We start from the raw sequence: 17,487 nt of genomic DNA, 5'->3' as shown, positions 1-17,487 counted from the left end.
GAAATTAGGACAAAAGTTAGCTGAATACAAAATAACTACTGAAAAATTAAATGAAGTAGAGTGCATACTTCATTCTTGGCAACCTGACAACATTGCCAGGCTGTCCATTACAAGTACATGCCACAAGCTATTTTAGAAACCAGGAATAAACAACTTCACTCTCTATTTGTCCCCAGTCCACCACATATGACTTCCGTCTGTATTGTTCTACTCCATGTTAATCTTTTCTAGCTATTGCTGGCTTGAGTGTCTGGTTAGCTTTGCTTTCTTCTAAGTAGCTCCCTGCACTATGCACAGAGGTAGAAATGCTCCCTCACCTGGCTCAGTGATCACTGCCCTGCAATTCTCAGATTCTGTTGCAGTATTATTAGCAATGGTATTCAAAGAGCATAATGATGATCACATTTGCTTGATATGCATAAGGTCACTGGTTAAAACTCAAGTGAAACACTTTTAGAGCTTAGAGAAGTCAGTGGGTATTGGCACAACATAGCAACAGTTTAAGGGTGCAATGCTAAAATGCCCTTAGAATGCCATGGTTCATCCAGTACTGAACTCAGAGTATTTTGGGGACTCTTTTTTAAAATGAACAAATTTAAATTATATTCCTAATAGAGTGTTGGGTGATACCATGCTGCCCTTCAACTGTTTTGAATTTCAGCCATTATTAACCCTAGCTATGATGGCTAATGGAAAAGGGATTTTGAAAACATAATCCATAATATCTGGAGGGCACCAGCTAGCCTATCTCTGATCACAATATGTAGCAGCCTGTTAGTTCTTTGCCTTGCCTGTTCCATGTCCTGAATCAATTTTGTATTAATTATATTTTTAAATAGTTCCATTATTTAATCATGGCATACACTCATAATACCATTTAAATGAGCTGGATCAAGATATGATATGATATGATATGATATGATATGATATGATATGATATGATATGATATGTGATATGATATTATTCATTACATTACATTATTAATTATAATACTATACTAATTAAACACATTTTTATACATGTTTTGAGATACGAACTATATTTCAAAACTGCATAGATAAATTCCCACGTAGAGTCTGTTCCAATTTGCATAATACAATAGTTTGGAAGGTGTGAAATAGGCCATACTTAAAACTTAAATTCTTCAGCATTTTGTTTCCAGCATTTGCACAGTTTAAGATGTCTCTATCTATTCCCCCAAGATCAGTGGTGGGATTCAGCCAGTTCGCACCACTTTGGGAGAACTGGTTGTTAACTTTCTGAGCAATTTGGCAAACTGGTTGTTGGAAGAAATCATTAGGGCAGAGAACCGGTTGTTAAATTACTTGAATCCCACCACTGCCCAAGGTACAACTACTTCAGGTAGAAAGAAAGGAGGTATATGTGGATAGTATATGGTGGTGCTGTACAGAATGAATGTTTGGTTGAAAAAAGCAAAAATGGTTATCTATAAAAGTGTGCTTTTGGCTTTGTTTTATAGCAGTGAGAGTTAGATATAGCAGGAGAAATATAGAAGTTAACATGCAGGTGGCATGGGTTAAGAAATATGTGTAGTAAAAAAAGAGATAGGACTAAAATGGATGAATATAGATTAAATACAAAAGTAATATAGGAAAGTATGGTATAGTAAATGATATTGGTGTAAATTTTTGTCTTGTTTTATTTTCAGCTCTTAATGGTATTCTAGTATTCTATTTCTTACTCCTTTTCTATACTATATAATATTGCTTAACCCAAAATGACTACGGTAGTAGAATGGGATTATATACACACTGTGTATCCAGGACAATTTTGGTGACTCAAAATGTTTTTTATAATGACATCATCAGTACTTGGTGATTGACCTTTTTCAGGATAATTCTGCATGTCAGCTCCTCCCAGAAACAGGAGGTTTATATTTTTCCCTTTCTACATCACTGCATTTACTTTACAAACTATAAATATACATTTATAGTTTTCTCCAGTATTTCCAGTATTTCTATCTGGCCAATTCTATGACCTTGTTAAGCAATTCTCTGACTTATACCAGAGATCAGCCAACTGTTATTCAGTAGAAATGGGACATGACCCAAATAATGAGTGGAAACAAGCCTGTATTTAATAATAATGCAAACAAAACATATTATTTTGTCTTTTATCTTTTTTTTTAAAGTACAAAGATAGAATAGTTATGAAATTGTAATATTCTAGAATCTAAAAGGAGAGAATAATGGGACCAAAAGGTTGGTAATTGAGATTTAGTGCCACATCCTTGTTTTCTTTATCAGTTTTTCCTTTTTATTTTTATAGCTGTGTATTCATGACAATTACAGAAACAATCCATTCCATAATTTCCGACATTGCTTCTGTGTTACCCAGATGATGTACAGCATGATCTCACTCTGCAACCTCCAGGTGTGTCTCTCTCTGGCCACTTTTATTCTCTCTTCAGTTCTCCTATCAGAAGAAAAACTGCATAAAACATCATTAAATCCATGGCTTTTTAAAATACTTTCTTCCCTACAACAGTATTTTGTTAACCTAATATTGAAAGGCCTAATGCAGAGTATCTCTTTACACATCCCTAGGATTTTGCCGAGAATAACTGATCCCAAGGTCACTTCAGTGTGTAACTTTTTTTACATTTAAGTGAAGAATTGAAAGTTCTAGTGAAAAGGAGATGGTTAATAACCCTGGCAGTTTCTTAGTCTCCAAGAGACATAGAAAACTGCCTTACATCGCATCAGATCATTGGTCCTTCTAGCCCAATATTGTCAACACTGATTGGCAGCAGGCGTTCAAACAGGAGGCCTATCTGGAGACTGGAGGTGCCAGGAATTCAGATCTCCAGCCTGCAAAGCATGTTCTTTACTATTGAGCCACAGCCACTCTTAATGCATAAATCGGTAATGGTTCAAGAAGAACCACAGGCTCACACATTGCTGATGCCCCCTATGAAATATAAACCAACTTAGATGAAACCTTTGTCCTTTTTTTTTACATTTAAAAAACAAGCCTGAAATTCAAACTTAAGAGAAGTTAAGCCTCTCCATACAAGTTTCCTAATGACCTCCCCCCTCCCCCCCCACTTAAAAATTAAAATGCTATAGCTTTAATGTTTCTTTGACTGAAAGAACAGAAAACCAAAGTGTCTTGGCTTCCTCTTTCATCTAAATTCAGGGTGGCCCAAACTGCTTGAACTACTTGTGCCATTCTCTTGCACCATTTCCAACACAGTGCTCTCCAGATGTGTTAGGCTACAACATCCAGAATTCCTAATTTACTAACACCAAATTACTCAACATACTCTGATTGTGTCTCAAAACTGTCAGTCTCAGAGCCAAAAGAGAATTACTTTTGCCTTAAGAAGCAGGTGGGAAGAGAAGGGTGTTACATTGCCTTATACAGCCTGATTCAGTCCTGGCCATTCTAACTGGGGATGGATTTTCTAGTTCCTCTCACACTACACTATCTTAAGGAGTTGCCCCTTTCTAATCTAAATGGTACATGTAGTCCTCAATGTATGACTACAATTGAGTCCAACATTTCTGTTGATAAAGGAAACATTTGTTAAGTGAAATTTGTTACATTTTATGACCTTTTTTGCCACCTTTAAGTGAAAAACTATAATGGCACAGTAGTTAGAATATAGTACTGCAGGCTACTTCTGCTGACTGCCGGCTGACTGCAATTTGGTAGCTAGAATCTCACCAGGCTCAAGGTTGACTCAGCCTTCCATCCTTCCGAGGTCGGTAAAATGAGGAGCCAGATTGTTGAGGGCAATACGCTAACTCTGTAAACTGCTTAGACAGGGCTGTAAAGCACTGGGAAGCAGTATATAAGTCTAAGTGCTATTGCTATCACTGCAGTTATTAAATTAGTAACATGATTGTTAATTAAATCTGGCTTCCTCATTGACTTTGCTTGACAGAAGGTTGAAAAGGTGATCTTATGACCCCAGGACACTTCAACAGTCATAAATATCAGCTATTTGCCAAGCATCTAAATTTTGATCACATGACCATGGGGATGCTGCAACATCATGTGAAAAATGGTCCTACCACGTTTTTCAGTGCTCTTGTCACTTCAAACAGTCACTAAATGAACTGTTGTAAGTTGAGGATTATCTGTATTAAGAATGTTACCCCAAATATGTAGAACTCACATTTTCATACAGAAGTTAATCATGTCCATTATATTTGTAGGCAGGGGTGGGATTGAAAAATTTCAACAACCGATTCACTGCCCGGTCGCTGGGTGGGTGTGGCCATGGGGGCATGGCCTACTCAGCCTCCTGCACCATGGGGGGGTGCATTTTCACCCCCCAGGCTCTGGAGGCTTTCCTGGAGCCTCCAGGAGGATGAAAACGGCCTCCCCAGGCACCAGAGGTTCTCCGGAGGCCAAAAGGGCCCATTTCTGGACTTCCAGTACTTCCGGTAGTCCCGTTTTTCACCCTCCCCAGGCTCCAGAGGCTTTCCTCGAGCCTCCAGGAGGGCAGAAATGGCCTCCCCTGGGTTCCAGAGGCCCATTTCTGGACTTCCAGTACTTCCTGTAGGCCCGTTTTTCATCTCCCCAGGCTCCGGAGGCTTTCTTCGAGCCTCGAGGGCAAAAATGGCCTCCCCTGGGCTCCGGAAGCCCTCTCAAGGCTGGAAATGGACCCATTTCTGAACTTCTGGTACTTCCGGTAGGCCCATTTTTCACCCTCCCCAGGCTCCGGAGTCTTTCCTCAAGCTTCCAGGAGGGCAAAAACAACCTTCCCCAGGCACTGGAGGCCCTCCGGAGGCCAGAAACAAGCCTGTTTCCAGACTTCTGGTAGGCCCATTTTTCTGGTAGGCTTCTGCACGCACCATGTACTTACCTGGCATCCAAAACAGGCTGCATGGAGACTCCTGGGAGGGGAGGGGAGGGGTGGGCGGGGTCAGCCAGTCCTTGGAACAACCAGTTCGGCAAACTGAACCTGTCCAAACCGGCTGAATCCCATCCCTGTTTGTTTAGCATAGATTTGCAACTTGAGTGGCCAATACAAGAACAATAGTGTTATCAGATAAGACTTTTGTCACACAGTTGCCGTGTTTTATTTATGGAATTTAATAATTGGTTCATATGTTCTTTTTTTCCAGTTGCAACACTTCCATATTTTCCTTTTACTTTTTTTCTCGCCACCCCCCCCCCCCCAAAAAAAAAACCTTTAAAAGGAAAAGGAAGAAAAGCTGAACAAGGCTTTTGACTGGTAGGACAAGTATAATGCAAGGCAAGATAATTTAATAATATTGTCTATTTGCAAACAAGAAGAATTTCTTGTGTAATCCTAAATTATTTTCTCAAGCAAGTAGCAGAACATTTTTAAAAAATTCCCCCGTTGCTACTTCTCTTCGGTACTGAAATAAAATATGAAGTACTAAAGTAGGTATCTTTCTTAACTAATATCAATCCTGGCACAGCATATTGCAAGCTGAGCAACCTTTGCCTTTAAATAAAATTTATCCACGGTTAAGCAGATCCAACATTTCCTCTCCATCCTGTTGTTAATTATACATCACTGCCAGACTTGGATGATTTGCTAGACAGTCGTGGCAGAAAAAGGATCTTTAAACTTGCTACAGTAAATTAAGTGTTGACTTAATCTTGTTATTTCCTGATATTTAAGTGTGCTTCTGATGTTGTAAAAGCTGTATAAAATTATAAGACTGTATTTTCTCTCTTTTCTCTTTTAGACAAAGATTTCCAAAATGGATATCTTAATGCTAATGACAGCATCAGTGTGTCATGATCTGGATCACCCAGGTTATAACAACACGTATGTATTATTTTGGAAGAGAGTTAAAGGTGAATAGCATCTGCTTAGAGAAATGGAATACAATTGAAAGTTCAGCATGTTAAACATGGGTCTATGACAATTCTTCGCATCTGACTCACCATAGCCAACTTGCCAAGGCCAACCTGACGTGACCAACTAACCATAGGATGACTCACCATGGCCAACTCACCGCAGGACAATACACTGCAGGACAAGAGTTACACTAATATCAAAGAAATGGTGGAATGGAATCATTAAACAAAGGATGAAAAAGGAGGGACAGAATGAAATGACAAAATTTTAAATAATTATTTATTTTAAATAATTGAATTGAATTGTTAAATTGTCCTGAAGCAAGTTGTCCCATGGTAAGTTGGCCGTAGCAAGTTGCCCCGCAGTGAGTTGGCTGTGTAATCTTATGCAACACCTTTTTGCAGGAATTCCACCATAAGATCTTACCCCCAATTCCTGAGGATGCTGGCCCAAGACATTAGTGGAACAGAAAGTGCACTGCCTAAATTGAAATGTATAATACTAAAGACTGTAGGTATTATTTTGGCACCAGAAGAAAGAAAAAAAATAAAAATTAAAAAACCTTTCACCTTGCAAAAAATATAGTGATAATACACTAAATTGTGCTCTTTCATTGTCTTCCTGTAGTACATGTTATCTAAGAAACTCAGCTGCCTAGTAAATATACACAGAATATTAATTTCAGACTATTTACATTAGTAGGATATAATAATCTGCTGGAGTGTAAGAATTAAGCAAATTTGAGTAGCTTTTAAAAGAAGAAGTTAATCAAACCCCAAATGGGACCACATGGCCAAATCAGGATTTTTTTTTTCATAATATGTGTATATCTTTATTAGATCTGGGAAAAATAAATGTGATCTACTTTGGCTCTTTGCTTCAAACATGTTTTTTTAATGCTGTGTAGTAATGTATTTATAGAAGTATGTGTCACTCTATATGTACAGGTAAGAAATGTATTTTAAGAAACTACCTTGAGGAAGGAAGTAACATCTTATAATTGGTTTGTGTTAGTAAAGCATCAGAACAGACAACGCATGATGACTGTATCTTTGGGCACGTATCTTTACAGAATTATAAAGATTAATAACAAAAATGTTAACATAATTGCAATTTTGTAAATAAATAGCATTGAAATGGTTGATTGGATTGTAAAAATAATGAAGGAACGTTGCAAAAATGAAACAGAACACATCACATTGTAGCTTCCAAATTAGCTATTTTCATTGTAGAAATAAACTAATTTAGCACATTTCTGTTTATGCCTTTGGTTTATTTCAGGTATCAGATCAATGCACGAACAGAGCTAGCTGTGCGATATAATGATATTTCCCCACTAGAGAATCATCACTGTGCAGTGGCTTTCCAGATCCTTGCACAGCCAGAATGCAACATTTTATCCAATCTTGATAAGGAACAGTTCAAACGGATCAGACAGGTATGGGTTCACAGAGAATTGCAACTGAGATCAGCTGGTCTGTCTCAGGATTAAGAAGACTGTGCCTCTCAAAACTATGTTTAACTACAATGCTCTAAACTCTTATTGGCCAGGCTTGATGTCTATGAAGATTGTCAATCATCCAGGTCAGTTGTCCCAAAGGTGCTTTTTCAAGAGGCAACTGAAGTTTCTTGTTTTTCTTTGAAGACGTTTTGCTTCTCATCCAAGAATTTTCTTCAGTTCTGAAGCTTCTTGGATGAGAAGCCAAACATCTTGAAAGATAAACAAAAAAGTCCAGGTACCTCTTGAAAAAGCACCTTTGGGACAGCCAGGCATGATGCTAGACATACAGTATATAGATGACCAGAGATTCAGTGGTGGGTTGCCCCCAGTTCGCACTGGTTCTATATAACCGGTAGTAAAACCAGCGGGAGGATCCGCCCACCAACCCCGACATCATCAAAAAGCTTCTGTGCATCCGCAGAAGCTTCTGCGCATGCGAGCGAAGCGAGCGAGCACACACGGCCCCACTGCAAACCGGTAGTAAAAGTAAGTAGAACCCACCCCTGCAGAGATTCCCAAAATGTTAGCACCATGGGTTGAAAATTTGAGAGTTTAACATCTGAGCCTATTTTATTGAAATGTCTCAAGTGCTCTCTGAAACATATGAAACAGAAAGAGGACTAGATCTTTGAGCATGCCAAGAGTAACATTAATTAAAAAGTTTTCAAAGTCTAGAGCTAGAAGGTAAAACATAGCAAGAAAGCCAGTTTGGTCTAATGGTTAAGGTATCTAGAAAGTGGGAGACCATGAGTTCTAGGCCTGTCTTAGCATGAAAGCCAGCTAGGTGATTTTGGGCCAGTCTCAGCTCAAACCACCACCATCCAGTCCCCCCAGGATTGCTGTTATGGGAAAAATAGGAGGAGGATAGTGAAGGTTCATTCTCCAAGCTTGTGGGCTGGTTCACAGAACGAACCTTCACCCTCATCCTACACCCGAGCTACAGATATTCGCCACTCTTGCAAAGGAAGATAGTGTGATGAATATGTTCACCATCCTGAGTTACTGGTAAAAATAATAAGGGATGGTGCACAGCCCGTGATTAGGAGCAGGTGGGATAAAATAAAATGAAATGAAATAATATTTTCCTAGGAATCCTTGATAGTCAGCATCTCTCATTTGAGAAATTCAATAGAAGCATCATCAACAGTCAAACCTAATGAAATAAGTACCTCATAGACAAGCTGGTGCCTTTCAATTAGATTAGATACAATACTCATCATCCTTAGTTATCACAGTAGGAATAATTCTTAGTTGTAGTTTAACACAACTAAGAAATGGTGCCAGTTTGGTGAAGGATATTGCAGATATCTTTGGAAAAATATTATAGTTTTTTATATTATAATGTGTTAATATATTTAACTGGTTTTATTGTAAGTTTTGTTTTTTGGTAAAAGTCCTAAGGAAATGCTAAAGAGAAGAGGTATAACATAGCATAGTGTAACATAACATAACACACATTAGTACAAAAAAAAATCACATTATGCTTTAAATCACAGAACAATGTAAAAAAAACATGTTATGCTACACAGATTCTTGATGTTTTGTTAAAGCAGTTCTCAGTTCATGCAGAAGCACTAAAGCCAGATCAACCCTCCTGCCATGCAGAAAAGGGGAAAAATTACATGTACATATTTCCCCGTGTGTGCCTAATAGAAATTCCAAGATACTGGTACTTAACATCGTGATTATAGACCTGATCCAGATTTGCCTTCCATAGCTCATTAAAAAAAGATAAATAGATCATTTAGATAAAGATAATGAGCTCATAGCTCGTTAAAAAAAACTCCTAGCATAGAGTTTCAGCAAAGTTCTGTCCTATGTTTTTCCTCAAAATTGCTTCCTTCTTCAGAATATGTCATATCCAAAAAGGGGAAAATTGAATAAAGGGTAAGAATACATAGAAAGCTAGAATAGGTCCACTTCAAGAAGCATAAACTGTTTCTTCTTTTTTCTTAAACAATGTAGGGGATAATTACATTAATCCTAGCAACAGACATGGCACGGCATGCTGAAATACTGGATTCTTTCAAAGAAATCTTAGATGAGTTTGCCTATTCAAATGAGGAACATGTAACTCAGGTAAGATGCTTTTCTTTCTTTATTAGCATTTAGCTTTTATTCAGATGGAAAGGGTTCTCCAGCCCACCTTAAAGATCAATAAAAAGAGACAACCTTGCTTTCAGGATTGGGCAACCTGACAGCCTTTTTGCATTCCTGGAACTTCCATGCATCCAAAAACTTCAGCCTTGTGGTTTCTTATCATTTAGAGAAGGAAAAATGCATGAGAAATGCTTAGTAAGCCTTAAAACTGAGCTTTTCCATTAATTATTTATAGCATCCATGGAATAGTTTGCCAACCACAGTTCCCATGAAGCTGACCGTATCTCCTTCTCAATGAGGTCAATCTTACCTATGTATGGGGAATCTGTGACCCTGCCGATGATTCTCAATCACAGCTTTCCACAGCCCTCATTGGCTGTGCTTGTTTCAACTGCTAGGAGTTATAGTAGTAGAACCTCCAGTAGACCATAGAGTTTCCATTTATTGTCCATGTTCAAAATGCTGAACTTCAAATCACCATTTGGTGGAATATCAGTTTTTATTGTTTTAACATCTACAGTGAACAAGAAAGCAGATAAATTGAGGACTGGCTGCCTTGGCTTGGTGGATATGTAAACATATGTTTTTACTCTTTTCAGTTAAAAGGAGGGGCAGGCAAGCAGAACAAAAGCCCCCCCCCCTCCTGTTATACAGTACAGGGATCATTACAGAGAATCCGCTGTTTCAAACAAATCTAATCTGGTAATAATTTCACTGCTGACTTTCCACAACAAAGTGGAAGAAACCAGTGGTGGGATTCAAATTTTTTTACTACCAGGTCTGTGGGCGTGGCTTGGTGGGCGTGGCTTGGTGGGCGTGGCAGGGGAAGGATACTGTAAAATCTCCATTCCCTCCTGATCAGCTGGGACTCATGAGGCAGAGAATAGATGGGGCAGGGCCAGTCAGAGGTGGTATTTACTGGTTCTCCGAACTACTCAAAATTTTCATTACTGATTCTCCAGAACTGGTCAGAACCTGCTGAATACCACCTCTGGAAGAAACACTGGCAGATAAAATAAAGATCTCACATTGTAAACTGCTTTGCTGTTTTCAGTTGAAGATGATATTGATCAAGTGCTGCGATATCTCCAATGAAGTTCGCCCAATGGAAATAGCAGAACCATGGGTGGACTGCTTATTGGAAGAATATTTTATGCAGGTAAAAAGATACATGGTTATCACCATAATGATTTATATTTTTAAATTCCACCTGAAGTATATTCAATAACAATGCTGCTATGCTAGAATCACAGGACTGGTTCTGTTATAAATCATAATGAGAAAGTGGTAGTGGGTATCAGAAAAGTGGAATAGCCACATAGGCAATCCCCACACAGGCCCCCTTTCACATAAGGATGTGCAAGCTCAACTTGTCTTTCCCATCATACCAAAACCTAGCTAGTTTCCCTCTAGGGTGGACAGTGGATGTTGTGTTCTGGTTATTGTTACACTAAGATTCAGCAGCCAGGCTGATTGCCTTCTGCACATGGATGATGGACTGGGAGGTTTGGGACACTATTTTGTCTTTTGTTTCTACTAGGAAAATATGTTGGACTGACCCTGTGGATCCACTATGTTGAAAAAATACTTTCAGTAAGATTTGTGTCTTAACTGTAGATTGCTGCAGTTTGCAACCTAGAAAGATGATAATAGCCAAATAGTGTAAATATTAATGGAAAGCTGTTGCTTCTCTCTTGAGAGTTGTTTCTGCCAGTCAGCTCAGCATACAATTTTTTTTCAAACTCAAGCAGGTCAGATTTGAGGCAATAGAAAGCATAGCTAAGGAAGCCTAAGTGGGTCCCTCTCTTTTGGAAGCAATTGTAGGTAGCAATAGGTAAATATAAAGGAATGGTTTGTTTGCCAAATATTAGGCTGCCACAGTGATGTATATCAAGTAAAGTTTGTTAGTGACTGAGAACAGAAAAGAGGAAGAAGAGTTGGAGTTTTTTTTTTTATTTAATATCTTTCCCTTATTGGAAAATAACTAACTTTAACCAACAATTTCATGTCAGTGTTTATCTGTACGTCTGCCTGTCTGTCTACAAATACACAAACTTTTATACATACTGTAATATAAATGTATAAAACCAGAAAAGAATAGCAGCTCGTGAGAGATTAGATCTTCTTTCAATTAATCTGCCTCACCTGTATATTTATTCACAGTACTTTTGATGTGGACTTAATTTTCCCCTTTTATTTTGAAGAAAAAAAACTGAAGCAGGACCTAATTTAGTATCTGTCTCTCATTTGGAAGTAGGTACACATCAGTCTCCTGTTTAAAAAAAATCAAGACACACATGAGTAACAGTCAGAGATTATTCCAGTGGGGAAATGATGCATCCATAAGTAAGGTTAGGTCCACGGGTGGGTTCTACTTACCTTTACTACCGGTTCACCTCATGCCCACGCAGATCAACTTTGATGACGGGTCAGTGGGCAGAGCCTCCCTCTGGTTTTATTACTGGTTCTTGCGAACCAGTCTGAACCAGGGGAAACCCATCACTGGTTAGGTCACTCTTCTCTACATTACACTGTTCCAGTCCAGATATGAGGGATAGATATTTTGGAGATATTTATGACACAGTTATCAGTTGGGACTCTTGTTCTGACACTATAATTCTTCTCTGGTTGAGCAGCAATTAGGAAATCCTGCTTGGGCTAAAAGGCAGGTTATATAAATTGTATTAAATATATAACTAAAATGTATAAATGATATGGTTTGTGTATTAACATTCCTATGACACATTGTTATACTTGTTGTAGAGTGACCGGGAAAAGTCTGAAGGCCTTCCAGTGGCACCTTTTATGGACCGAGACAAAGTGACCAAACCAACAGCACAGATTGGCTTCCTCAAATTTGTTCTTATTCCAATGTTTGAAACTGTAACAAGGGTAAGGGACTTGGAATATATAATCAAAACCCATTTGACCAACTAAAATGGTGCCCTCGTTTAATAGAACAACTTATCTTTTTTATTAATTTTTTTTCTTAGGCTTTTATAAAATACAGGTGTCCATTTCCGAGGGTCCTAGTCCTTCTCTATCGTATACAGTATAATGTTAGCATATTTTTAAAATCAATGATAATCAACACTGTTAACTTTTGTTTCTCCATTATGTTAGCTTTTTCCAGAAGTTGAAGAAGTAATGCTCCAGCCACTTTGGGAATCCAGAGATCGCTATGAGGAGCTGAAACAAATAGATGATGCTATAAAAGAGGTCAGGACAGCACCTTCTCAGGTATTGCTTTATCTTATTTATAACCACTTCTCTTCTAACCAACTCTCTTTCGTCTGCCTGCACTTAAAACATTTTCTTGGGAAAATATCTGAAGTGTTTCTTTCTCTGACTTATTCTTTTAAAAAGTAGGTCAGTTTACTTTTCCAAACATCATTCAACCAATGTTTGTGTGTGAATGGATATGTGTGATAGCCACTACTTTGCTTGGATCCAGCCAGCAGGGTGTTTAGATCTGGCCCGCAGGGCTGCCCTGGAAACAGCAAAGGACCAGCCTGTGGTGCTTCTGGCAGCAAAAGCAGAGCTTGGGAGGGCACGTGGCCCTTCCAAGCTCCATTTTCGCTGGCAGAAGATTGCAGGAAGCTGTTGCAGCTGAAAATGGAGCTTGGGAGCCTGTTTTCGCTGATAGGGCTCTGGGGCCACTGCACGTGGCCCTGGCACAAGTGATGTCAAGCAAGCCATGCACACCCGAGCCCCCTGAGGTCAAACACAACCCTGATGCGGCCCTCAGTGAAATTGACACCTCTGCTGTAAAGTATACTCCCAGACATTCTTCTCACCCAATTCAAATAATGTTAAAATTATGAAATCTTATTAGGTCTTGCTGTGCCTATTTCATCAGTTTCTGATGAGCTTTGGTCATTATTTTATTAGATATCTGGTTCTTCATGCAAGATCACATGAAGCTGCTTATTATCTGTCTGCCAATTAACAATTTCAATGTATTTGGTAGCTCGGTTCCCTAATGATAATTACATAAATCCAGAGTTCAGTAGGCAATATGTGTAATAACCAAGTATTATCTCCCTTAAGTCAAGCACATATTTAGCTGATTGAATGGGGATGTCCATTCTGTACTCTTGGCATTGCCCTCCCTTTTTTTTTTTTTTTAACTTCCCAGTCCACTTTGCAGTCTTGGCCTTTATATTTAAATTTATTCCATCCCTACAATTCACATTTCTTCTTGGCTTTGAAGCAAAATTCTATTTTTAAAAGCCTTATTTTCTACCCTCTAGTTGCTAAGGTGGACATGAATGATATCAACTATGTAACGCGTATGATTTATTTTTGTTTCTATGTGCTGATCTGTGTGGGAGACAGTGGCTAATATCTAGAAGGTCTATGTCCACTCTGGAGGTTGTTTTAAATGACAGCTATAGTCCCTGTGAACTGAATTTTATATTATGCAACAGAAAGCGGAGCAGACTATAGTTTTCCTTCCATTAGGATAAAGTTCATTTTAACTGGCTGTTCCTTCAAACTGAGTAATGAAACAATGGGAACATTAACATGAAGTAGATTTCTGTGATGACCAGTGAAGCCAGCCTAATAATCAAGTAGGCTTGCAGAAATTATATTCCACTTCTACCAGCATACTTAAAAGGCAGTATTTTTCTTAGGTGGCTAAAAATTCTTAGCAGGCAAGTAAAATAAAGGCTAAACATTTTCCCACAACATTGTACAGGGCAACATACATGGTCTTTCCAATTTGTTGTTCTAAGACTTTGGAACTCTTGCTAATAAAAATCAGGCTGTTGTTCTTTCTCATTTTTGTTGCATTTTCTTGACTTTCAACTTTCCTAATTTTTTCTTAATCCTCACTTGTTATGTTTAAGGCTGGATCTTTCTTGGAGAAAATTCTCCATTTTGTTTCATAAGGAAATTCCTCCTGGCAAGGTTCACAAAACTTAGGACAAAAGTTTAATAAGGTTTGTAGTTCTAATTATTTAGTTACATGGCTTCTTGCCTGGTTTCCTCTTATTTACCTAAGTAGTTACTGTAGATTTAGCTCAGTGCTATTCTCAAAGCAGTTCATTAAAAAAAAAAACATCCACCACATGAAAATGTACTTTGTGTTTGGGGGGCACTTTAACTTCCAATTAATAAACCATTACCTGTCGATAACTTGCCAGGTAGACAAATGTGTAAACATTCCAGATTTGTGTTGCCCTACTTTCTGAATTGCATTTGAGCAGACTTTGTGAAGTCACCTTGAAATTTGGGTTTAGGAAAGGATTCTATACAGAAGTAGGAAACTTTGGGAAGCAAAGGTTATAAGAATGCTGAAAAATGGAGTTGAAAGCTCCCTTTATCCTCCCTTCTCAAAATAATCTTTGCAGATTATTTGAAACAATGTCAAAATTGTGAATCCAGTGATTTCCACTTTTTTAAGCAGTGTGCAATTAATCCATTCAACTCACTTCCACTAGATGTAGTGATGGCCATTACCTAGTATATTTTAAAAGGGAGCAGGTAAGTTCCAAAATGGCAGAATATTGGATTGCTGCCATGATAACACCACTGAATGCCAATTGCATTCTGTCTGTGAGATCTTATAAAAATTTGGTCCCACTGCATAAAAGAAAAAGAATGCTGGGGCAGTTGTATAATTGATCTGATCCAGTGGGGCTCTTGCAGTTTTTATGGGCATCTCTGATGCAAACATTATTCTCATTGTTGCATCTATCGGTCTACTTTAAACTCATTCAAAAAAATTTCAGACCAGGATAACATGCAGGAGCATTGCAATCTTAATTCGAATGGATGCAACCTATACACTAAGAATGTCTGGCCTCACCCTGGATTTTGAGCTCTCTTGATTATAAAACTCTCAGCAAAAAACAATACATGTCTATGCAAAACATACTTTATTTGCTTTTCTTAGCTGGAACACCAAACAGTTGGAAATAAATACAAAGTTTTGGTCCCCACACAGTAATAATTTTATGTGTGATATTTAATAACAATGTGTTTGAATGCTTGATTTGTGAAATGACATGCCTTTCAATAAACCAGTTACTTTATTTCAGTTTCAGAAGAAGAAGAATGAAAGTTTGACGTGTGAAACCAGAGAGAAGTGAAAAGCAAAGCACAAAGAAAGGTTACATATCAAAATAATTTCTACTTATTCTTTGAAAGGTTCTGAAAGCAAATATTTAATAGTAAAATCTTTGAAATATTTAAAATAAGAAATAGTTGTGCTAAAACAATTTCATTGATGCATACATACATATCTTCCTATCATGCTACAATATTCCCTTTTGAGGTAAATAGTTTTATGCAAAGTGCAGAAAAGGCATAAACATAAAGAGCATTTTAATAAATATATTTTAAATATACATTTTAAAATAAATGTTAAAAAATAAAATATATACTAAAGACATATGATAAGAAAAAAAGAGAAATTTAGCTAAATCTAATATAAGTCAACACCAGCTAAAACACCTCTTTATATCTTTCTATCCTTGCAAATCAGTGTTTCTATCTTGTCCATATGCATTGCCTTTTGTTGCAATATATTCAATTTTCCTAATCAGAAATGCCTTGAAAAAATTTCAGAATAACTTTTGTTTGGGTCAAATATTAATATAATAGAGAATCAGTAACAAAAATAGTAAGCCAAGTAGTTTCTATAGTTGGCTTATTAAAAGGAAACTGTTGCAGCAAATATTATTGTAACAGTGCAGTTAAGAATGGAAGAAACCTAAAAGTCACAATCCAATGAAACAAATACATTCAAGTCCCACCGATGTTAGTGGAACCCAAATACCTTTAATTGTTTGCTTTAGCTATATTAACATCAAAGGGTCTTAAAACAGTCTAGATATGATTGTCTCTAGATATGCCAGTCTTTATCTTCTAGAAAGGTAGTCATGCTGGCAGTGAAGAAGAGTGTTGTAGTCCAATACTACTCTATTTTGACAAGGTTTTATTGAGTGTGTTGCTTGGTCTACTTTAATCCTACTATTTCCTTGGTTAGTTATGTTATAGAGTTTGTCCTCATAGCCATGTTACAGGTAGTCCTTCATTTATGACCAAAATTGAGCCCAAAATCTCTGTTGCTAAGCAAGACAGTTATTAAATGAGTTTTGCCCCAATTTACCACCTTTCTTGCCAGAGTTGTTAAGTGAATCCCTGCAGTTTTAAGTTAGTAGCATAGTTGTTAAGTGAATCTGGCTTCCCCATTGACTTTGCTTATCAGAAGGTCATAAAAGGTGATCACATGACCCCAGGCCACTAGAACTATCATAAATACATGCCAGTTGCCAAGCATCTGAATGTTGATCACGTGACCATGGGGATGCTGCAACTGTCGCAAGTGTGAAAAGTGGTCATAAGTCACTTTTTTCAGTGCTGTTGTAATTTTGAATAGTTGCTAAACAAATGATTATAAATTGAAAACTACCCGTGTTTTTCTTCAGTGACTGAGGTAGGAGCATAATATACTTTGCACTGACCTTGTTGTAAGGCCCTATTTTGCCTCAATCAAAGCGGCATTGTCCTTGCAATTGCAATGTGGAACAAAAAAAATTAAAAAGATTGGTGGATTCCCATAGGTTTAGTCTGCCCTTCCACTAAACATCAGAATGGGGGAGGGCTTTTTATTTGCCAGGTTTCTGATCCCACAGAGTAGTTCTGTACAAGAGGCTTTGTTGGGAAAGAGTCAGCATGCCAACACCATCACTTCTCTTGCCAGCCTTCTTTGTCCTGGGCCAGCAGACTGCCCCAGTAAATAATTCTCAAAGGCCAGGGGAGCGGGAGAAGTGCACCTACAGTAGCTTAAAATTGTCAAATGGGCTGGGAATGAGAAGCCAGCACTGTGAGGACATGTCCTTTAAAAACAGCAGAGCGACTAGGCCTTATTCTTTGAGCCTAATGATGTTTATATTTTTAATTTTAGCATTACAGTTGATTAAAAAAAGATCCCTTAGAGGCTTGGCAAGTTCATCGAAGCATTGTGGGATTATCCAGCATGGACCAAGGATGAAGCTGAATAATTAACACTACTCAAGCACTTTTCACATTCCTTTTCTAAAGACTAGTATTTTTCCTAATGGG

The 17,487-nt window shown here is 37.9% G+C and overlaps 1 protein-coding gene across 1 annotated transcript in view; it reads left to right on the top strand.

The window, feature by feature from the left end:
- Positions 1–17,487, top strand: part of PDE9A (phosphodiesterase 9A) — a 73,519-nt gene extending 56,032 nt beyond the window's left edge. The window contains exons 11-19 of the mRNA XM_070943489.1: positions 2,291–2,395; positions 5,695–5,777; positions 7,092–7,248; positions 9,277–9,390; positions 10,466–10,570; positions 12,175–12,303; positions 12,535–12,651; positions 15,459–15,529; positions 17,330–17,487. Coding sequence (XP_070799590.1) covers positions 2,291–2,395; positions 5,695–5,777; positions 7,092–7,248; positions 9,277–9,390; positions 10,466–10,570; positions 12,175–12,303; positions 12,535–12,651; positions 15,459–15,509 — 861 coding nt within the window. The 3' untranslated portion in view covers positions 15,510–15,529; positions 17,330–17,487. The remainder of the gene's footprint in view (positions 1–2,290; positions 2,396–5,694; positions 5,778–7,091; positions 7,249–9,276; positions 9,391–10,465; positions 10,571–12,174; positions 12,304–12,534; positions 12,652–15,458; positions 15,530–17,329) is intronic.

The sequence above is a fragment of the Pituophis catenifer genome, unplaced genomic scaffold (genome assembly GCF_029215685.1).
Source record: "Pituophis catenifer annectens isolate HBS135680 unplaced genomic scaffold, rPitCat1.0.hap2 SCAF_4, whole genome shotgun sequence".
In the NCBI taxonomy this organism is placed as follows: domain Eukaryota; kingdom Metazoa; phylum Chordata; class Lepidosauria; order Squamata; family Colubridae; genus Pituophis; species Pituophis catenifer.
This window is presented reverse-complemented; position numbering and strand designations above follow the sequence as displayed.